This window comes from Sciurus carolinensis, chromosome X (assembly GCF_902686445.1).
Source record: "Sciurus carolinensis chromosome X, mSciCar1.2, whole genome shotgun sequence".
In the NCBI taxonomy this organism is placed as follows: Eukaryota; Metazoa; Chordata; class Mammalia; order Rodentia; family Sciuridae; genus Sciurus; species Sciurus carolinensis.
The window spans coordinates 51,248,893-51,269,292 of NC_062232.1; the positions used below are offsets into that span (position 1 = coordinate 51,248,893).

At 42.1% G+C, this 20,400-nt stretch overlaps 1 protein-coding gene across 1 annotated transcript in view; it reads left to right on the forward strand.

Moving 5' to 3' along the window:
• Ar (androgen receptor) overlaps window positions 1-16,454 on the forward strand; it is a 167,688-nt gene extending 151,234 nt beyond the window's left edge. Inside the window, exons 4-8 of the mRNA XM_047535699.1 lie at window positions 851-1,138; window positions 7,087-7,231; window positions 10,339-10,469; window positions 11,287-11,444; window positions 12,191-16,454. Of these exons, the coding sequence (XP_047391655.1) occupies window positions 851-1,138; window positions 7,087-7,231; window positions 10,339-10,469; window positions 11,287-11,444; window positions 12,191-12,346 (878 nt within the window). The 3' untranslated portion in view covers window positions 12,347-16,454. The remainder of the gene's footprint in view (window positions 1-850; window positions 1,139-7,086; window positions 7,232-10,338; window positions 10,470-11,286; window positions 11,445-12,190) is intronic.
• Window positions 16,455-20,400: the final 3,946 nt, after the last annotated feature.

The window sequence follows — 20,400 nt, forward strand, 5'->3', positions numbered from 1 at the left end:
CCTGGAAATTTGCTAGATATCCTAAACTTAAACGCATTTACATCACTCTCTTGATTTACAACATTCAATATTTACACATTACCTACAAGATAAAGCATAAACTTTTAATAAGATATGCATGTCCCTTTAAAAATCAATCCTTGTCTTTGTTTTCAACCTTATAAATAGCCTCTCTTCCCAGATATGCAATAGGCACTCCATCCATGTTGTTCTCTAGTTTTGTCTCTGCGTGGTGAAATTCTCATCACTGTTCCAGGGCTAGGTCAGATGACCCCTTTGATATAAAGCATTTCCTAACCCAGACCATTCAGTGATATAATTGTTTTTCTCTTGTTTATGCCTCTATTGTAGCATTTACAAGTGTGACATGTTCTGGCACTTTTGGGGGGCATTTATTTCTTTTTCATCAGATTGCACCAGGGCCTGTCCTTTTCTTCAGTCAGAAATAAAGGACTAATAATGTATGTCTTTTGAACTAATTAATGAGTGCATTAATTACTTAATTAATGAACCATCAATATTCATAAATGAGTTAATGAAAGATTCCAAGTATGAATAATGAAGGCTCCATTCAGGCAGAATCATTTGCAAGGGTATATTAGGTGACCTGGCATGAGGATCTGGGGAGAAAGAAAGGTAAGAAAATTTGGGCTTAGCAGGAATTTAGGTTGAAAAATCATCTATTCAACCAGTGTTGAATGATCACCTGTTATTAAGTAGTTCAGAGTCTGTGACCAGGGAGAATGAACATCTTTATTTTCTTACCTCAGGCAATTTACTGAAGAGGATAGGTCTGCTGTGTGCTTTTGGTCACTGATGATAAATCTAAGTTTCTTTTCCTTTTCAATAGCCCGTAAGCTGAAGAAACTTGGCAATCTAAAACTACAGGAGGAAGGAGAGACTTCTAGTGCCGGCAGCCCCACTGAGGAACCAGCCCAGAAGATGACAGTATCACACATTGAAGGCTATGAGTGCCAGCCCATCTTTCTGAATGTCCTGGAAGCCATTGAGCCAGGAGTGGTGTGTGCTGGACATGACAACAACCAACCTGACTCCTTTGCAGCCTTGCTCTCCAGCCTCAATGAACTGGGCGAGAGACAGCTTGTACATGTGGTTAAGTGGGCCAAGGCCTTGCCTGGTAAGGAAAAGGAAACAAGGGCCGAGAACAAAGGGATCATATTTAGGGAACACTCCTATGGGCAATGTACTCATTAATTCAGATGGTCCTTGCTATCAAGCTATGGGGACAGGATTAGTATAATCCTCACTTAAAACATGAGAGAATTGAGACTCAGAAAGCAACAAGAAAGGCAGCATGATTTGAGTGACCCATATGGCTCATGCCAAAGTACAGCAGTCAGATCATCTTGTTCAACCCACAGATTTGGTCAGCAAAAGTTCCTAGTCATTAACCATATAGACATACCTACATATGCCTAAGATGCTCTTACATATACATATAGATCTATGGCTCACCCTAGATATAATCTTGATTCTGACAGTCTGTCTTCAATGTCACCTTCAGGAGATATATCACAGGACAACTTATAGTATGGGATGATAAAAGACAACACAGGGTTGGAAGTTAGAATGCTTGGGTTCTTTTTTTAAAGATAGTGGGTATTGAACAGTACCACATGATGTGGTACTGAGCCACATCTACAGCCTTTCTTGTTTTGTTTTGATTTTGATAGCAAGTCTAGCTAAGTTGCTTAGGGCCTCCATAAGTTGTTGAGGCTGGCTTTGAACTTGGGATCCTCCTGTCTCCCAAGTTGCTGGGATTACAAATGTGCACCACAGTGCCCAGCAGAACACTTGTGTTCTAATCTTAGCTCTGCTGATAACTTCACCTTCTGTTCCTCCATATGTATAATATGTAAGGAATAGTTTGGATGAAACTGATTTTAAACTTTGCTTCAAGAAACCTTTAGTGCTCTTTAAATTGCCTTAGGAATCATAGTGGGAAGAAAATTTTTGTGATAGTGAAATAATTGCCAAGGGTTTGTCCAACTTCTGCTTGGATACCTCGAGTGATGGAAAACTCACTTCCTTCTTGGGCTATCTGTTGTTTGACCAAGTCTGATTATTAAAATATTAAAGCTTAAGGAAGCTGTAGAGATTCTCTATCCAAGAATTCATAGACTTTCCTTTAGCAACCCAATGCTTTATTTCTCCAAAGCATTGTACAAGAACAATTGGGGATGTAGCCCAGTGGTAGAGCACTTGCCTAGCATGTGTAAGACCCTGGATTCATTCCCCAGAACCACAAAAATGTTTTATGCAATTAACATGAATTAATATTTACAATTAAAAATCAGTAAACTAAAGATTAAATTCAAGACACATTGTACCCAGATATAAGTGAAGCTGGTTGATTGGTTGATTTAAAGTCAGTCTTTGACTAGTGCCTCACCAACTCAGCTTCTCTCTCACTACTTCAGGTAAGCCCCTGATCAGTCTTGCTGAATCTTGTGGCTCCAGGTAGAACAGTTTGAAAACCAGTGAAGCATGTGCTCTCTAAAGGTTCTCCAAATCCTGAGACTGTGATTCAAAATTCTTTTGAAATATCAACAACCAAATGTCCTTTTGTGAAGTCAAAGATTAACCTGCCTTCTAATAATATTTGCCATTCAGATGGAAATTTATAGCAAGAAGAGCAGTTACTTATGTATTACCTGATTTGATTCTCATAAGAATCCTATAAAGTTGGGTTGCTTCTCCTATTTTACAAAGGCAATGAAGCTCTGAGAAGAGATGCGATTGCCCTATAGTTACAGAGTCAGAATGCAGCAGGGCCAGAACTTGAGCCTCCTGATTACAAACACCTTCCTTATTCACTCTACCTATATTCTGTAGCAGCCCAGCCATTCTGTAACTCTGGGCTTTACAGTGAGGAGTCAAAGTCTCACCAAAGGCCACTTGGGTCATATGCTGGGCTTGCTACTTTCAGAGACATTGCATATGGGCCTTCAAACTCCTATTTTGTACTTCTACCTCACAAAGCCCAATTGTTGCCACTGCACTGTCCCTAACACTTTCCAAGCTGGGGAAGATGAGGTTCACTAACCAGTAAGATCTCTGGGAAGGTGGCCCAAGGCCTCTGGGTGATATGCACTGTGCCAAAACTGAGAATACACACAGGAAATAATATGAAAAAGAAAAAAGAGAGAAGTTGTTTTAATTTTTATCATGTATTTACCTGCATGTCTTGATGTCATGTGTTTGATAAACATTTCAAGTTTAATCTTCCTAAGAAGTAATCAAATACTTAACATATTTATAGGATGCATAGCCTTTTCATATATGTGATCCTCAAAATAGTCCTTTGAATCATAGGAACAATTATTTCCATTTTACATGCCACAGCTCAAAGAGGTTAACTAACTTACTACACTAGTCACTTAACAAATGGAACCAGAACTTGAGCTCAGACCCTCTGGTTTCTATTTTGGTCATTCTGAAAATAATCTAGTACAAATCACTATGGCAGAATTTGTATGACAGGACCACTGATTTTTCCTTGGCTCAAGTCTCAGGAGGAAAGCCCTCTTCTTACATTAACAAATCTTCAAACCAAGCTCAGCTCACCATCTAGTTGGCCAGAGTAAATGATCTCTGACTCTGAGTCATTTAGAAGAATAGCTTTAAAAGAAAGCTGATTACCACATTCATAAGAACTGCCATTCACATTGTCAATAATTACCTCTAGTCAAGTAATTTGTTCATCCAACAGATTGAATTCCTGTCCTTTGTGAGGCATTGTGCTAAGCACCTAGTCAGATAAAATTTTTTGTAAGTTTTCTGGGATGGTAATGTCTGGAAATTGCCTACTGGGACACCTGGCACATTAATAAATTATAACTATAAATTGGAAGCATGCAAATATAATGTATGTACACAGTATATTTAGAATCTTATGTATCTGCTTTGGAATCCTAGCTATGTACTGGTTGTATGCCTGCAAGCAAACCACATGTCTTCTTTGTGCTTTTTTCTTTACATTTGTAGTCTTGAGTTGTAGGCTACTGCTTTCACTAAGCTCAGTCCAAGCTACCACCACCCTTCCTAGAAGCTCATGCAGGGACCCTAATTTTGTTCTTTCTTCTTTGTAGGCCTTGACTGGCAGGTCCACTAGAACAGCAAAGATTTCTAAACTGTCTTGCTTTGAGTCTGTAGTCCCAGACTAGATGTGGGTCTTCAAGTTTCCAATGCAGATTGCTAATAATGAGTATAATTGGATTCTAATGAGAAAAAAAACAAAAGAAACTGCCTCCTCTCTCTAGCCTATTTGGTAGATTTTAAAACCTCAGAATGATTCCTCTCTATTTCTCCAGAATACCCTAACACGTTGCCAAATAGGTGTTGAGTGAATGTGTGCCTGAGGAAATATGTAGAGCTGTGGCTACTGTTGCCTCAAGTCATCCTTTGATAAGCATGCCATCTGAGCAGGCCACTTTGCAAGCGAGGCATTAGAGAACAGAGTTAGATATTGTAATCAGATTATGCCTATAGGAAAATCAGACATCCACAGTGCTGATGTGTACACAGTCATTAGGTTTGTTTGCTGAGCAGTTTTCACTGAGGACTCTTAATTAGTATGATAGCCATTTTTCACCTCTTACATTCATTTTCTTGTGTCTCAGGGTGGGAGGAAGCATCTGTATGGATAAATTTTTTAATACCTGCATAGTTTATTCCTCATCCCTCTATGTACCCTCACATCCACACACTTCCCTAGAAGATCAAGGTTCACCAGCCAAAGTGTTGTTATTTTTGGCTTAGGGTATTGTTTGTTTATTTGTTTGTGGTTTGGTTGGTTGGGTTTTTTGTTTGTTTGTTTGTTTTTTGCTGTCTACTGCCTCCCACCCAAGAGGTTCAGGGTTCAAAATACCAGGTCACTTCCCCAAGGAATCCTCAGATTCCTCAAGACCCTGCCTCTTGTCTCCTACTGGGAAAGGTCAGTCTTAGGCATTCTGTAATAGGGAAGGGCTTTAGACAGGAAATTTTGGGGGGTCTGAGGATCCAGTCAGTCTGTTAGCATGTCAGTATTGTGAAGGTAGAAGGTGCAGGACTGGGAACTGGGATTATAGCCAAGAGTGGTGCTGTGAAGGACTCTAGAATTCCTGATCTCTGGGAGACTTGGGATCTATAAGAAAAGGGAAATGGGAATGTGTGGGTGTGCAGGTGCCAACCAAGCAGAACAATGTGTCTGGGTAGTGAAGTCTTCAGACCCAAACCTAGGGAAAGGAAGGTTCGAAACCTTGGTAGCTCCTGAGCTGTGACCTTCAGCAGTGGAGTGGAAAAAGCACTGGAGCAGACAATCAAAACACCTGGGTTCCAGATCCAGTTCAGCCACATAATAGACTATGTGACCTTGGCCAAGTCAGTTAATTTGTCTGCCCTCAACAAGGTTCCTTGTTGATAAAATAAATATCATATCACCTACTTTCCAGAGTTATTATGAGTGTTATATGTGGTCATCAATAGGAAAGTGAGAAACTTGATCTAAATTTGAGAAAGGATTCTTAATGAAGTATAACAAAACAAAATTTCAGATAATTGTGAATTTCAGAGGGAAAAGAAAAGGGAATCCTGGTAGAGATGAGGTCTGAGGCAATGACTTTATAACTTAAGCATCCTTTAGGCCATGTCTATTCTACCTATGTGGTATTGCAGAGGTAGCATCCAGAAGGCTCTGTTTTCTAAGCTTAAGGGCAATCATTTGGAGATTGCTTAATTTCCACTTTTCAAAACAGATAGACAGTTGAGGGTCCCTAGCCTATTTGTTTAATATTTTCAAATTCCCAGTGAAATATCTGAACCATCCTATGTACTAGGGAGGCTAAGATGATTTTGAAGATCTGATCCCTGTCTTCAAGTTGCTTCAAGCCTTGTGGGGGAGAAGATATGTACATAGATGGATTTCAGCACTGGAAAATTATCACTGTAATTGGCTAGGGCTACACTAGGTGCAATGAGCAAGTAAAAGAAGAATCATTACACATTTTGCTTGGATGAGTTGGAAAACTCTTCAGAGAGGAGATGGCCTTTGAGTAAAGACTTGAAAGATGCGTAGGTGTTTATCAGATGGAAGGCCTTGGGAGGGGGAATACATTCTAGGCAAGACAACTGTCTATTCAGAAGTAGCAGAGCTATAGAGGCCTGGGAAAGCATGAAGTGTTCAGTACATTGTAAGTTTTTCAGAAGAGCTGGGACCTAAATTATCTGAAGGGAAGTTGCAAGAAATTAGTCTGGAGAAGTAGATTATAAAGGGCCTGTTTATATATAAGCACAGTAGGCTGGGGATGGCAGGAGTGTAGGAACTGTTAAGTATAAAAGAATGGAGAGGAGTTATATGGGGTAGAAAGAAGATCAGAGAAAAAAGAGGGAAACTGCAGGTGGTTTAAAAAAGGCAATGGCTGTCAAGACATCTCCCCATATAATGATATGTGGTACTATCCCTCTCCCAAGGTTGTTACAAGGATCAAATCAAACTGTAGCTAAAAGAGAGTTTGTAAACTTAGAAGTGCTGTTCATGTGGAAGAACTGGTTATTATATTGCATCTTCAGAAAGGTGTGGTGATCAAGAGCATAGCCTTTGGAGTCTTGACTACTTGGTTTTGGAACTTGATCTGCCAGTTAGTAGCCATATGATTTTGGACAAGTTTTGGACCCCTCTGTGACCCATTTCTACTGACTCACAGAATGCGGATGATAAGAGTACCTATTTTATTTATTGTCATGAGAATTAAATGAGGTAATATAAGAAAAGTGCTTAGGAAGGAGTTCATTCATTATAAGTAGTCAATGTTAGATGATTATTCTCTGACAATAGCCAACCGACAATGGCCTTTTGGCCTCCATCATGATCTCATTTGATAGCTCAGTGAAGTAGGGAGGACAAAGACTATTATCCTTACCATATAATTTGTTTTTTTCCCCACTCCTCCGCAACTAGTGCTGATGCTCCCTGGGGCTTCTCAGGGGCTGCCTGAGTACTAGAGATTCTCAGTTCAGCAGAGGTTCAGACTTAGCTCAGTCCATCGATGTCTGCATTGACCACTGCCTTTGTGTCTTCTTTTCTAGGTTTCCGCAATTTACATGTGGATGACCAGATGGCAGTCATTCAGTATTCCTGGATGGGACTCATGGTGTTTGCCATGGGCTGGCGGTCCTTCACCAATGTCAACTCCAGGATGCTCTACTTTGCTCCTGACCTGGTTTTCAATGAGTAAGTGTTCTTGGGACCAAGTCTCACATAGTTTCCTAATTTTTTAATAATATTAGATGCTTCTTAAATCTTTTGTTATAACTAAATTGGAACTCATGAATACAGAGTATCTAGCCCATGGTAGGCAAGAAATTAAAAAAGGAATCCCTTTTTTATCCCCCCTTTTTCTAAAGGTAATAATCTTTATGTTTGCTGTCTGAGATCCCTTAATGGCTTTGTGAATGGAGCTGATCAGAAATATCATCCTAAGAACCTTAAGTTAGTTTCACCACAGAGAATCTTTTCAGTCAGGCAGGAATTGAGCTTCTCTCTCTGTCAGCCTTTAACACAGAAGAGCCTTAAAATAAAATTTCCAGGCAGTATTTCCTGGTAGCACAGCACTGCTATGTAAGGGAGAATGAGTGTCCCTAGCTGCCCTCTCTCAACCCAGCCAGTCCTGGTAGCCAGAAGCTAAGAATAACCACTGGGCTTTTGGCATGACCTGCTTTGTGGTTTCCAGATCTCCAAAAAGTTACATATGATGCCATCTTCTGGGCAAGACCTTGAAAAGCCCCCTAACTGTTCATGTCCAACCCCCATACTCCTGCTGCCCTCCAGTGATTGAATCAATTCTGAGCACCTGTTCCACTTCCTTCAGAGACTTGAGACGTTTGGGGTTTTGCCAGGTGACAATTGGTTATTTTCAGAATCCTTATTTCCTTCTTTGTCTCTACGTAAGTATGTGGCATCCTACCTCAGCTTTCTGGCTGGGTTCCATGCATTTCATTCAAAGTTATCCCATGGATAGGCCAGGGTCCTTGATGTACCAAGCCCCAGGATTCCTGAAACCTATTGAGGCCTATATCCTGAACCTACTATATTAGGGCGCTTAGAGTCTCTACAAATATCCAGACCAGTGTTTCTCAACATGGATGCTGTCAACATTTGGGGAGAAATTTTTTTTTCATTGTGCAAAGTGTAGCTGCATATTAGAATATGTTTAACATCTCTGGTACCTGCCCACTAAATATTAAACACAAATCCAGTCACTCTGACAGCCTAAACTGCCACCTAACACCCACTGAGGATATAGTACACCCCAGTTGAGGAAAACTAATTGCTGCCAGTCTCCTCAAAGTACTAACAGGGGGACTGAAGACAAAAGAGAAAGAGAGAGAGAGAGAGAGAGAGAGAGAGAGAGAGACAGAATTTGATCCAAACTGGACCTACCCATATGCTGTTCTTTCTCTGATTCCAAATCCTATCATTAGCTCCATTTTTCCCTTCTTTCCCTTTTTGTGGGGAGCATATGTTGTGAGTCTAATAGGCTTGAATCCTAACTGTGACCTCAGGTAAATTACTGAACTTCTCTGAGCCTCAAATCTCACCTGTAGAATCATAGTGTTACCTACCTACCTGCCATTAATTGAACACTTACTGTGTGCCAGGAACTGCGCTCAGTATTTTCCAATTCTCATTTCCCCGCTTATCCATTTTTTTATTCCAACTTCCTCTATTCTTCTCGCCTCTCCTTTCCTGACCTCTCCTCACCTTCCACTTTCCTTCCTTTAACTTTCCCTCAATGAATTTTGCCCTTTTCCATCCTTCTTGTTCCCTTCCCTTTTCAATCCCTTTACCTTTTCTTATTCACTCCTCTCCATTCCCTACCTTCTCTGTCTCAGGGGCCTGCAACAATATGCTAGGAATCCTTCATGGCAGCACCATAATTTGAGTGGTAAAAAGGCTGCAGTGTTGTCATCAACAGAGGCATGGAAGTACAATGGAGATCAGAGCAGGGCCAGGCTCCAGGATCAGCAGATCTTACTGAAAAATTCCCCAGGGTGATGGAGCTTAGAGCAACACTGTTCTGGTCAATTGACTTGTGATACTATCTAAACACTTCCTCTTTCTAGTTGGAATTCAGCCTGAATTGAATAATTCTACAGCACCTGTCCCCTTCTTTCTTTATCCAGGAGACCCAAGATCTCTCTGAAATAGGTTGCTAAGTTTCCACCCACACAATGCCAGGCCTGCTCAGCTTGTGGAACAGGCTAGTGGCTTGGGAACCAAAATGTCAAACCACAGCCTCTAAGCTCCATCTGGGAGGTCTTTGTCCTCGCCACTTAAGTGGGTGTCAAATCCCTTTTCCTTCACATGGTACACAATTACTGTCTTACACACACACACACACACACACACACACACACCACATACACACACACTTGATTTCTGAAGTGCTAAATCCTGAAGGCCTACTAGCAGAAAGATACTGTGTCTTTCCTTACAGGCGTGCCATGACCAGTCATGGAACAGAGAGGTTGCCCCTCCCCCAGAAGCTGTCCAAGCCTTGGCCACTTCCCCATATAATTTATAGGTGATAATGTGAAAATCTGTTAACAAGTCACCATAATAAAAGCAGCTCACATGTGTTTACAGCTCCCAAACTGTGGTAAGGAACAGCCAGCCTGTGAGGGAGTGGGCTCCCCTTCAGCAGGGGACATTTAGATTAGACATTCAAACACACTCCCTGGCAGACATAGAAGCACTAGAACTCATTTTTAAAGGGCAACATGGAATCTCTATTGCCACAACTTTTTAAAGAAATGATTGAATTTATACTATGAGCAATGGCTTTCAAACCAGGAAAAAGTCAGGGGCATTGACAGGATAGACACCTGTGGTCCCTTGCAGATCCTGGTGTCCTTAGGTGAAGTGTTGTTTGCTTGATCCTCTCTCCTAGAAATCCTTCAAGTTTGGCTGCCTTGGAGGCAGGTTCTGACTCTGACTGCATCTGGGATTCTAGAACTGTAGTCAGGGAGACCATGTGCTTGCCCCATTGTGTTCATTTGGTTATGCTTTCCTGTCCCTGACTCAGGAAACAGAGGGGGCACAGAGACCTGGAAATTCCATGTGCTAACCATATCCTGGCCAGGGAAGATGAGTAGTTAATTATCAGGATGTTGGGATTTTAGAAAAAAAGAACAGATTTGTTCTTTGTCACTGAGGAACCAGAATAACAAATAGACTTTTCTTGGAGAACCCAGGGAAGGGAGGGCAAAGTGGAGATATTTTCTCTGGGCTTGTTGGAAGCCTCCCCTGATTCTTCTTCCTCTGTGTCTCCTTCACAGGTATCGTATGCACAAGTCCCGCATGTATAGCCAGTGCGTCAGGATGAGACACCTCTCTCAAGAATTTGGTTGGCTCCAAATCACGCCCCAGGAATTCCTGTGCATGAAAGCACTGCTACTTTTCAGCATAAGTGAGTACCTGGAGGCACAGGGAATGCCTGTGTGGGCACAAAGACTGAGGGGACCACTTTTTCCATCAAAAGATTATCAGGGAGGAACCAGCTCCTGAACATTTCCCCTCTTCCCTCCCCTCACCACTCTACCTCAGCATCCTTTTCCCCAACAAAGACCAATTTCATGGCTACAGATCAATTTCTTTGGTAGACTCTAGCCTCCATCAGTTCCTCAACTACCCCTAGTCTCTCCTTGACACTAGGGTTTTTGGTCTGTTCCAGCAGACCTCTGATTTTTTTCCACATCTTCTGGGATAGAAACAGGCATGAACCACCCCACCATGTATTCCTTGCAGAGTAGTAGAGCAGGAGAGATTGCCTCCTAGAAGATATTTCCTCTTCCACCAATAGGAGGAAGTCTATGTAAGCAAGCAACCTTTCTTTAATGTCTCTTCTAAGTAGAGTGCTGTCTTAGCCTCTGTGAGAAAGAAAGGAGGCAAAATTTAATATTCAGAGCCATGTGTTTTAATTCTCTAAATCAGAACTGAATGATGAACAACATAAAACTTAGGTTGAAGACTAGGAAAAGTAAAGTTTTGGTAAATTTTATTCATTTGACTCCCTTCTGATTGGGTCCAGCTATCCTTTTGTCCTGAGATCTCCCTGGCAGACTGAAGGCCCCAGGCACACAGATTTCAATTGACAGGGAGCCAAGTAGATGGTTCCCTCCCTGTGGGGGTGGGGGTCAAGTTTGTGGTCAGAAAACTTGGTGCTTTGTCTAATGCTCCTTCGTGGGCATGCTTCCCCTCCCCATTCTGTCTTCATCCCACATCAGTTCCAGTGGATGGGCTGAAAAATCAAAAATTCTTTGATGAACTTCGAATGAACTACATCAAGGAACTCGATCGTATCATTGCATGCAAAAGAAAAAATCCCACATCCTGCTCAAGGCGCTTCTACCAGCTCACCAAGCTCCTGGACTCTGTGCAGCCTGTAAGCAAATGATGGAGGGTGCTTTATCAGGAGGAGCAGCCTGATAGAGCCAAATGATAATAGGCTCCTCTATGGTCTGGCACCACCTGTTGGGAGGTGCTTCCATTTCCCTCTGTCTTTGAGTGTGGTCCAGAAAGAAAATGCAATGGAGAAGAAAGGAACTCAGGTCACAGTGTCCCAGCTGGATGTTGTGAAAGGGGTGGAGGAGTGGAGAACAGAGCAGTTGGGACTCAGAGAAGAAGTTTAAAGCAGATGAATTCTCTAGGCAGACAAAACAGATCTGGGTGTTTTCCCCCTCTTCCTTGAGTCATGTACATGTGAATTTGCCTGTGTGTGTGTGTGTGTGTGTGTGTGTGTGTGTGTGTGTGTGTGTCTGCGAGAGAGAGAGAGAGAGAGAGAGAGAAGAGAGAGAGAGAGAGAGAGAGAGAGAGAGAGGTATGCACTATAATGGGGAAGAAGAACACCCAGTTCTGAGTAGAGAGCTTGCAATGGTGTAAGAGATCTCTTGGGAGCCCTCCATGACTCCCCAAAGACAATTCCATATATACTCTCTCTCTTTCTCTCTCTCTCTCTCTCTATCTATCTATCTATCTTTATCTCTCTCTCTCTTTCTCTCAGGGGGCAAGACCAAGGATAAGCAAGGGAACAAAATGCTAAAAGGCTTGGAAATCAGATGTAGGGGGAGAGTCTGGCAGAAGTCAACTCATTGTCAACCTTATTGTCTTTATCTCTTACTGTCCCTGCAGATTGCAAGAGAGCTGCATCAGTTCACTTTTGACCTGCTAATCAAGTCCCACATGGTGAGCGTGGACTTTCCGGAAATGATGGCAGAGATCATCTCTGTTCAAGTGCCCAAGATCCTTTCTGGGAAAGTCAAGCCCATCTATTTCCACACACAGTGAAGCTTTGGAAGCCCCCATTTCCCTCCCCCACCTCGCTCCCCTTTTCCAATGTCTTCTGCCTATTATAACTCTGCACTACTTCTCTGCAGTGCCTTGGGGAATTTCCTCTATTGATGTACAGTCTGTCATGAACACGTTCCTGAGTTCTATTTGCTGGGCTTTTTTCTCTTTTCCTTCTTTCTTTTTCTTCTTCTCTCCCTTTCTCACCCTCCATGGCACCTTCAGACTCTGCTCCTTGTCGTGGCTCCTATCTGTGTTTTGAATGGTGTTGTATTTCTTTAAAACTGAGATGATCCTCATGTGGCCCAGTGTCAAGTTGTGCTTGTTTACAGCACTGTGCTGTGTGCCAGCCACACAAACATTTACTTACCTTATGCCACGGGAAGTTCAGCAAGCTAAAAGTATCTGGGGGAAAACAAACTAACACACAGAAAACAAAAAAATAAAAAATATAAAAATAAAAAACCTTATGAGGACATTTTCCTCAAAATAAATAAATTAACAAACAGAAATCCCCAAAGAAGCCAACAAGTCACTAGAAGGTGAAAATTACAGGTCCTTGGGGAGTCTCTGTTTTTTCTCATCCCCTCTGTCCTGGAAGACCTTAGCTTTTGCCAGTGACTATTGCCATTAAAGGACAGGGTGCCCCAGAACTGGGGGCCAGAGAAAGGAGGAGACAAGTAGGGCAGTGGGATCACAGTACCTGCCCACAGCCTTGGTCCCTGAGGGCTAGACTGCTCAACTACAGTGCAATTCATTGTACTGAAAATGTGCTTCTTGTTTGAAAACTTGTCTGCATGTTAATGCCTTCCCCCTCAAACCCTTTTCTCTCTAAACCTCTGCCTCCACCCTGAAATCAAATTTCATTAGCCTTTCTAAGAACTTTGAATGGGATGTTCTCTTTAGCCAAAACTTGACCACTTCCACTGAAGAGTCAGATCTGTGAGAAGGAAAGGAGAGATCTGACCCATTGGAAGGATCTGATAAATTCCAGGTCTGCTTTCCCATGTGTGATCCAGGGAGGAGCTTGCATCTGGAGTCAGAGAAGGAAGTGATGACTTGGCTGTTCTGCTTAGGAGACAGAACAGTTGATCCCTTGATGCCACCATCTTTTCCTCCACCTTTAAAAGACCTATGGACTCTATGTGGCCACAAACTCCTTCCAGCTTCCCTTGAGTGATTTGTAGGCCACACTGCATTTCAGTCATTGGTGGTAAAGCTTATTCACTTCTTTAGGCATGTTCACAGACTCTCGTCTAAGATCCTTCCACACTATGAAGGCTAGCAGGCCAGAAGCCCTGTCATCTGTTTCCCTCTAGATGCCAGTAGTCTCAGACCAAGTGTCTCTCATCAACATTTAGTTTATTGAAACCCTTAGACAAACCCAAAAGAAGGCATCAAAGGGATCAGACAAACTGGGTGTCTTGCCCTTGTCATCCAGAGATGAAACTCTCCCATCACATGGAGAAATATCTGCTTCCTTCTTCAAAGCAGCTAAAGGGGCTACCCAGATCAGGGTGGAATACCAGCATTGGAAGAATGAAGACACTAGAACCAGAAAACCCGAAATGTTCTCCTTGCCACCCAGCATATCCACCGACACCAAGAGAAGACTATGACTATTAAATAAAGCCTTCAGAGGCAAAACCTCAAGTCAGACTGGCACAAGTTTACTCAACCCCCTCCTCTGCTGCTGATTCTGGGCTCTGACATTGGCCATAGTTACTCAGATTCCCCACCATTTTTGCTACCTCTCGGTCAGAGGGGCATGCAAAACCACTGAGACTTTCTACAGAACCACGGCTTCCTTTGGAAAGGTCTGGCTGTTGTGGCACTTATAGGCTGCCACCCATAAACTCAGGATATACCCCTGGGTCACTGGTTTCATATAGTACTTTGGCACACCTCTGTTCTCTGGACTTTGTTTCCCAACCCTGGAACCCGGGGTGGGGGATGTCCACCTATTTTTTCTTCTTGGCCACTGCCTCCTCACTTAGCTCTTAACTTCATCAGATAAACTCCAGAAATCAAGGGTCAGTCACCAAGCTGCCCATTTCAATTGGTTTACTCTACTGGTTGAGAAGATAGTTTCAGAGTGACATGTTACTATCCACATGAATTTCCTTCCCTGATTTCTGTGTTGATATTAATAGCCAAAGGAACTTGCAAAACAGCTTCTGTAAATAACAAGGGAGAATGGAATCTAGTGAGTGATTTGCCAATCCAAGACTGGTGGACAAAAATTGAAGCTGACAGGTTCCCTTTCTGGGATAGAATAGACAAATTCTGGTTTTCTTTGTGATGACACCATCTGGCCTATGTACAGGATCACATTTTAGTTGTCTTAGAAAAATAGCATCCACCACTCCTTTCAGTTAAGCTAGGTTACACTTTAATAGTTCCTTTACATCTGTTTTGATTTTTATCTTTTGTGGCACACGGATTTAATTATATCATTCTAATACCTCTCCTTGTAAATACTAGAGGCTGTCCTTTCCATTTTTCTATCAAATTTTTCATCTTTATGGATTTCCAAGTCCTGAATTTTGTCTTCATGAATATATGTTTTTCATTTGAAAAAGCCAAAAATCATTGAAACAGCGGTGTAATTAAAAGCAACAACAATTGGATTACTCTGAATTTCCAAATGACAAAACTAGGGAAAAGTAGCCTAAACAAGGTTTTAGGCCTACTGTTTCTGCACTGGGGTTTGAGTGAGAAGAGGAGGTATTAGCTTGTCTCAGTTCTCCCACAGATGAAAGAAGAATGATGTTCCAACCGGTATGATTGACAGAAGTCTCATTTTGCATGCACTCTGCTCTACAAACAGAGTTGATGTGGTTGGTATACTGTGCTCACCTGTGGAAGGACTGGCCACCCAGACCCACTCACCTAGTGAGCTAGAAGATGAGGCTCACTCACTGGCCAAGTCAAGGGGACCATCTCCAAAGAGGTGTGCAGTATTTGATGGGGATAGAAAGTGAGGAAGAGAAAAAGAGGGAGCATCGTGGAGAAGGCCCCATCTGTGCTGGGCAGCAGACAGCTGCCAAGGTCACGAACTCTGGTCAAATAATAGAGTCGTGAGGCAATTTCAGCCCATTCATTGGGCAGCTCACCGGGTCTGGCCTCTGAACTGACATGGGCATTGAATTCTTTTTCCTAAGATTTTCTATGCCACATGCAATATTGTTGTTCTTGGAAAGTTCATTATTTTTTTAAATTACCTTACTCTGAGAAAGGGAGTTTTTGAAGGATTCTGTCATATATCTTTGAAAAAAGAAAATCAGTAATGCATATATTTTTGTGTATGTTCACTGGCACTTAAAAAAAAGAAAAAGAAAGAAAAAAAGAAAAAAAAAAGTTTCATTCTGTCCTTTGGGTAGTTGCTGAGGTTACTTGTTCAGGTTATAAAATAATGTGCTGATGCTCAAATCCCTCTCTGTCCATACTCTACTTCTAAATACATGTAGGCATATATAAACAATATATTTGTATTTGACTTACACTTTAAAGAAAATGTCCACCATCCACATGACACTGACACTACACAAATGACTTGACTTTGAGCTTTGAGGAGCTTCTAAGTGTTTGTTTCCTTAGGCACAGCACAGACGTGGCCTTGCCCCCTTTTCTCTCTTGATATTCAGCAGGGCACAAAGGCCCAAAGCCACCCCCTCTACCCCTACTCAGCTGTATGCCAGTGCTGCACTTCAGGAGACTCTCTCCAGATAGCCCAGTAACTATCCCTGCATGACCCTGTATAGTCCTGGAAAAATAAGAGACTGACTACTGATTATTCTGTGCCAGTTACCCAGGTGAGAGGGCTCTGGGACAAGGGCATGGCTTTCAAGCTTGACCCACTTATAGGGGTAACATGAACCAGGAATGCTAAAGCACCACATCAAATCTCAACTTAAAGTCAAAAGAAGCCATTTAGCATGTGAAATTTCTTGGAAAAGGAAGTTTCTACCCCTGTTGCTTTTACAGGCAGATCTATTCTCACCACCAATCTCTGAAAAATTCTGAAAGCAGGTTTTTTTAAAAAAAAAAAAAAGACCAAAAAAGAGATGAAATCACCCCATTATGTAACCAAAGATTACATTGTATCTGCTAAGATACCAAAATTTTTAAGGGCAGGGAGGGAGCAAGCATTAGTGCCTCTTTGGTAAGCTATCCAAAGACAGATAAAGGACTTTGCTGGTGACTGACTTATAAGAATTTTGTGGAATTTTTTTCCCTTCACAAAATACATATGTAGAAGAGTTGAAGATAATTTGGAAAACTGGGATTCTGGGTCCTTCACTAAGTGATTTTATAAGCAGAAGTAGCTTTCTTTTACTCTAGTAGTTGCTGAGCAAATTCTTGAAGCTCCATCATTGCATGGTTGGAAATGGAGCTGGTCTTGGCCACTGTGTTTGCTAGTGCCCATGTTAGTTTATCTGAAGATGTGAAGCCCTTGCTGAGAAGGGGAGCATTTAAAGGACTAGATTTTGCACTAGAAGGACAGCAGGCAGAAACCCTCATTTCTGCCCAGTTTGGACAGCACAAAAAGTTCTCTGCAGTTTAAGGCAGAAGGTTGAAATATATTGTAAATGAGTATTTGTATCCGTGTTTCAAATTTGAATTATATATATATAGATATAAAGTGTTCTAATAGCTTTACCTTTCTCTGCACCTTTATATTTGGTTCCAGGTCATATCTGACGCCATGTACTTGTGAGAGAGGCTGCAGTTACATTTTGGAAGCTCTCTCAGAATGGACAAGACACCTGGATTGATCAGATAACTAAGAGATCTCTGCCCCTATTGGGCCTGATGCACAGGCCTTGCAAAGGGGTAGAGGGGGGGAAAGGGTAGGGTATGTGATGTATTGCACTTTACTTGCCTAAGACAGATGAATGTGGAAAGGGTGGTGAAGACTCATTGGAACTGGCTGAGATTTACCATAGGGAATACCCAGACATGGGGTCAAAAGCCCAGCAGTCCCTGATGGGACCTGAGTTATTGGGAGAACAAAGGGTATTCCTTGGTCTTCACCATTCTTGTGAGAGAAGGGCAGTTGCCTGTAGTTGGGAACCTGGAGCAAGTGCTCCATCTTTCAACCAATTCTCTCCCCTGCGATTGAGGTGCTCTTGCTACTGGGTGTCTGTGTGCTCTAATTCTGGTTTTGGATATGTTTTGTAAAGATTTTGAAAACTGAAAATGTGTTTTTCTCTGTTAAAACTTGTCAGTGTACTGGAAGTTGTATCTCTGTAGGTAAAGGTCCATCCCTGCCCATGGGTAGAGGTGTTTTTCTTCAATTAAGATTTTGACACTGGGGTCTGTTGCCCAGAGCCTCCCAACCCTCAACCATTTCTAGGTGAAGGCAGAAAAATCCACATTGGTTATTCTTCAGACACTTCGGCCAAGGTAACACATTGCTTGGAATCATCCTACTCCTGAAAGGAATGGTAGATATTTGAATTTAGCAAGTGGACTTACGGAGTGAACAAAAGCTTTTGACCCAGCTTTAATCTGACTCCATTTAATTTGGTCTGAAAGTTTGTACCAATTGATTTTCAGTCCCAGTTCATTATAACAGGGGTTCTGCCTCCTTTCCTTGACTCACTTGTCTCTTAGCCTTTTTGGGATTAAATAAGAAGCTATGGAATAGGTGACCCTTGTGGCCTGAAACAGTTCTCACATAACCTACGTGGCAACACCATTATGTAGCTGCAGATTCCAGTGACCCCCAAAGACTGGAACACACACATATGCATACCCCAAAGGAAAGACTCTTCCAAAATGTTGCTGCTTCTCAGGTGGTGCCCTCTTTGGCCGCTGCCTCACAGTTTGGGTCCCTCTACTCTGCATAATAGACAGACCAAGCTGGCAGTCTCTCACAACCTTAGCCCTTGGTGCTAACTGTCCTGCAGTGAAGTGCCTATGGGGTTGTTCTATTTCAGAAGCCACTTGGGTGCTGAGAGCAGCCACCACTGGAATGACCCAAGGAAAGAAAAAAGTGCCCCCCTAACCACCCAGTGACACCTTTCTGCTTTCCCCTAGACTGGACATTGATTAGGGAGTGTCTCGGACATAACATTCTTGTGCTGTCCTTGAGATTAATTTGGCAGCCTGAGGGAGCAGACTATGTAACCAGAGATAAGAATTAATTTTCAATGTTGAGAGGAAAATGAGAGAGAGCATTATTCAAAACAATTTTAAAAGAAACAAATTAATTTTGCTTGAAAGTTCTTTCAATGGGGCTTCAGTTCTTACAGCGGCACTTAGCCTCAACTGGGCAGCAGGACCAGCCCCAAGCGCTAGTGTTCTGTTCTCTTTTTGTAATCTTGAAATCTTTTGTTGCTCTAAATACAATTAAAAATGGCAGAAACTTGTTTGTTGGAATACATGTGTGACTCTGGGTTTGTCTCTGCGCCTGCTTTCAGAAATGTCATCCATTGTGTAAAATATTGGCTGGCTGGTCTGCCAGCTAAAACTTGGCCACAGCCCCTGTTGTGGCTGCAGGCTCAAGTTATTGTTAACAAAAAGACCCGAGAAAAGCTGCTAATGTCCTCTTATCACCGTTGTTAATTTGCTAAAACATAAAACAATCCAAAATTTCAGATGAATGTCATCAGAGTTCTTTTAATTAGCTCTTTTTATTGGCTGCTTTTATTGAAGTTGAGAGTTGGTATCATGCCCAGTGGCCTTTTATGCTACTCTGATTTTCATATATTTGTAAAAATCTTCACACAGGGGTTATGAATTTGCCCTGCATTGACTTTAGCATAGGCTAACCTGGGACCACCAAAATAACAAAGGATCTGGGCTACAAAACACAGATGGACACTGGCAGCCCATCACAACATTTCATAAAAAAAAAAAAAACCCTGAGCTTTTCAGCCAGAAGAGAGCTGCATAAAGCCCAGCTGCTCACCCTCATCCTCATCCTTGTGGGAGTATAAATTGATGGCATCACTGCCCAGTTAGAGCCAAGTTTCAAATAAAGAATGCCTTCTTACTTTTTCCAGGGTCTTACCATCTTGGACCATGCTGGTAAAATCCAAGTCAGCCTTCTTTTGTGTTCTTCAGTTCAAGCAAGTCCCCTTCCTGTTGCCTCTTGGCATGAATGTATATAAGATACCCAAATTGGATTTCTAGGCTTGATACAGGCCATGGATGAGGTGTGACAGGTATCTTACGGAATAAGAAAAATCTCTATGCCTCAATGTCCTCATCTGTAATGGGTTGTTACATTGCCTCCCTCCCAGACTGGATTGGGGATCCAGTGAGAACATATGTGACACAGCTGGTGGGCTATTTGCTCTGGCTATGCTCCCTGTTAAAATGCCAGAACCCGTGAGAGAGATTCCACATTGAACCATGTTTATCATTGACCACCTCAGAGTCAGGGATTTCTCAAATTTTTCCTGAGATCACTGTGTGATGCAGAGGAAAGAAAAAAGCAGAGATTCCTGGGATGTGTGTTTGTACATCTAAGTTATAGTGAAAGAGGATGTGTGTGTTTTGGATTTATATGTGTAAGTCAGAGCCTGCCTCCAAAGGAACCCCTTAGAACCATTGCTTAGGTCCTTTTCTCTTGCTTCCACAGAGGATGATCTAACAATCGGTCTACTTATTTTCACTCACCAAGGCAACAACTCTAAATCAGCTCCTGTCTAAAGACACGAGGTGGCTAGCATCTATCATAGATTTTTCCAAAGAGTAGAAAAATACAGAACATGTTGAAAACAGCCTAGAGGCAGTAATCCTGAATATGATTTGCTCATGGCCATGCAACTAATGCTTAATGAGGATTCTGGTCCGCTGTTCACTGTATGATACTAAACAGTCCTCTGCTCTTTTCTGGACCTCAATTTTCATGTCTATAAAATCAACGTGTATTGGAAGGTATGGACAGCTGGATGAGATGAGAAGTCTCTGTCAGTGTGGATACCATGGTTCCTGCAAACTAGAATACTTTGCTTTATCATGACCTAAAAAGAAAAGAAGGGGACTTTTGCTACCCCCAGAACACAATTTTGAAGCGAGAATCCAATGTTTGTGTCAGC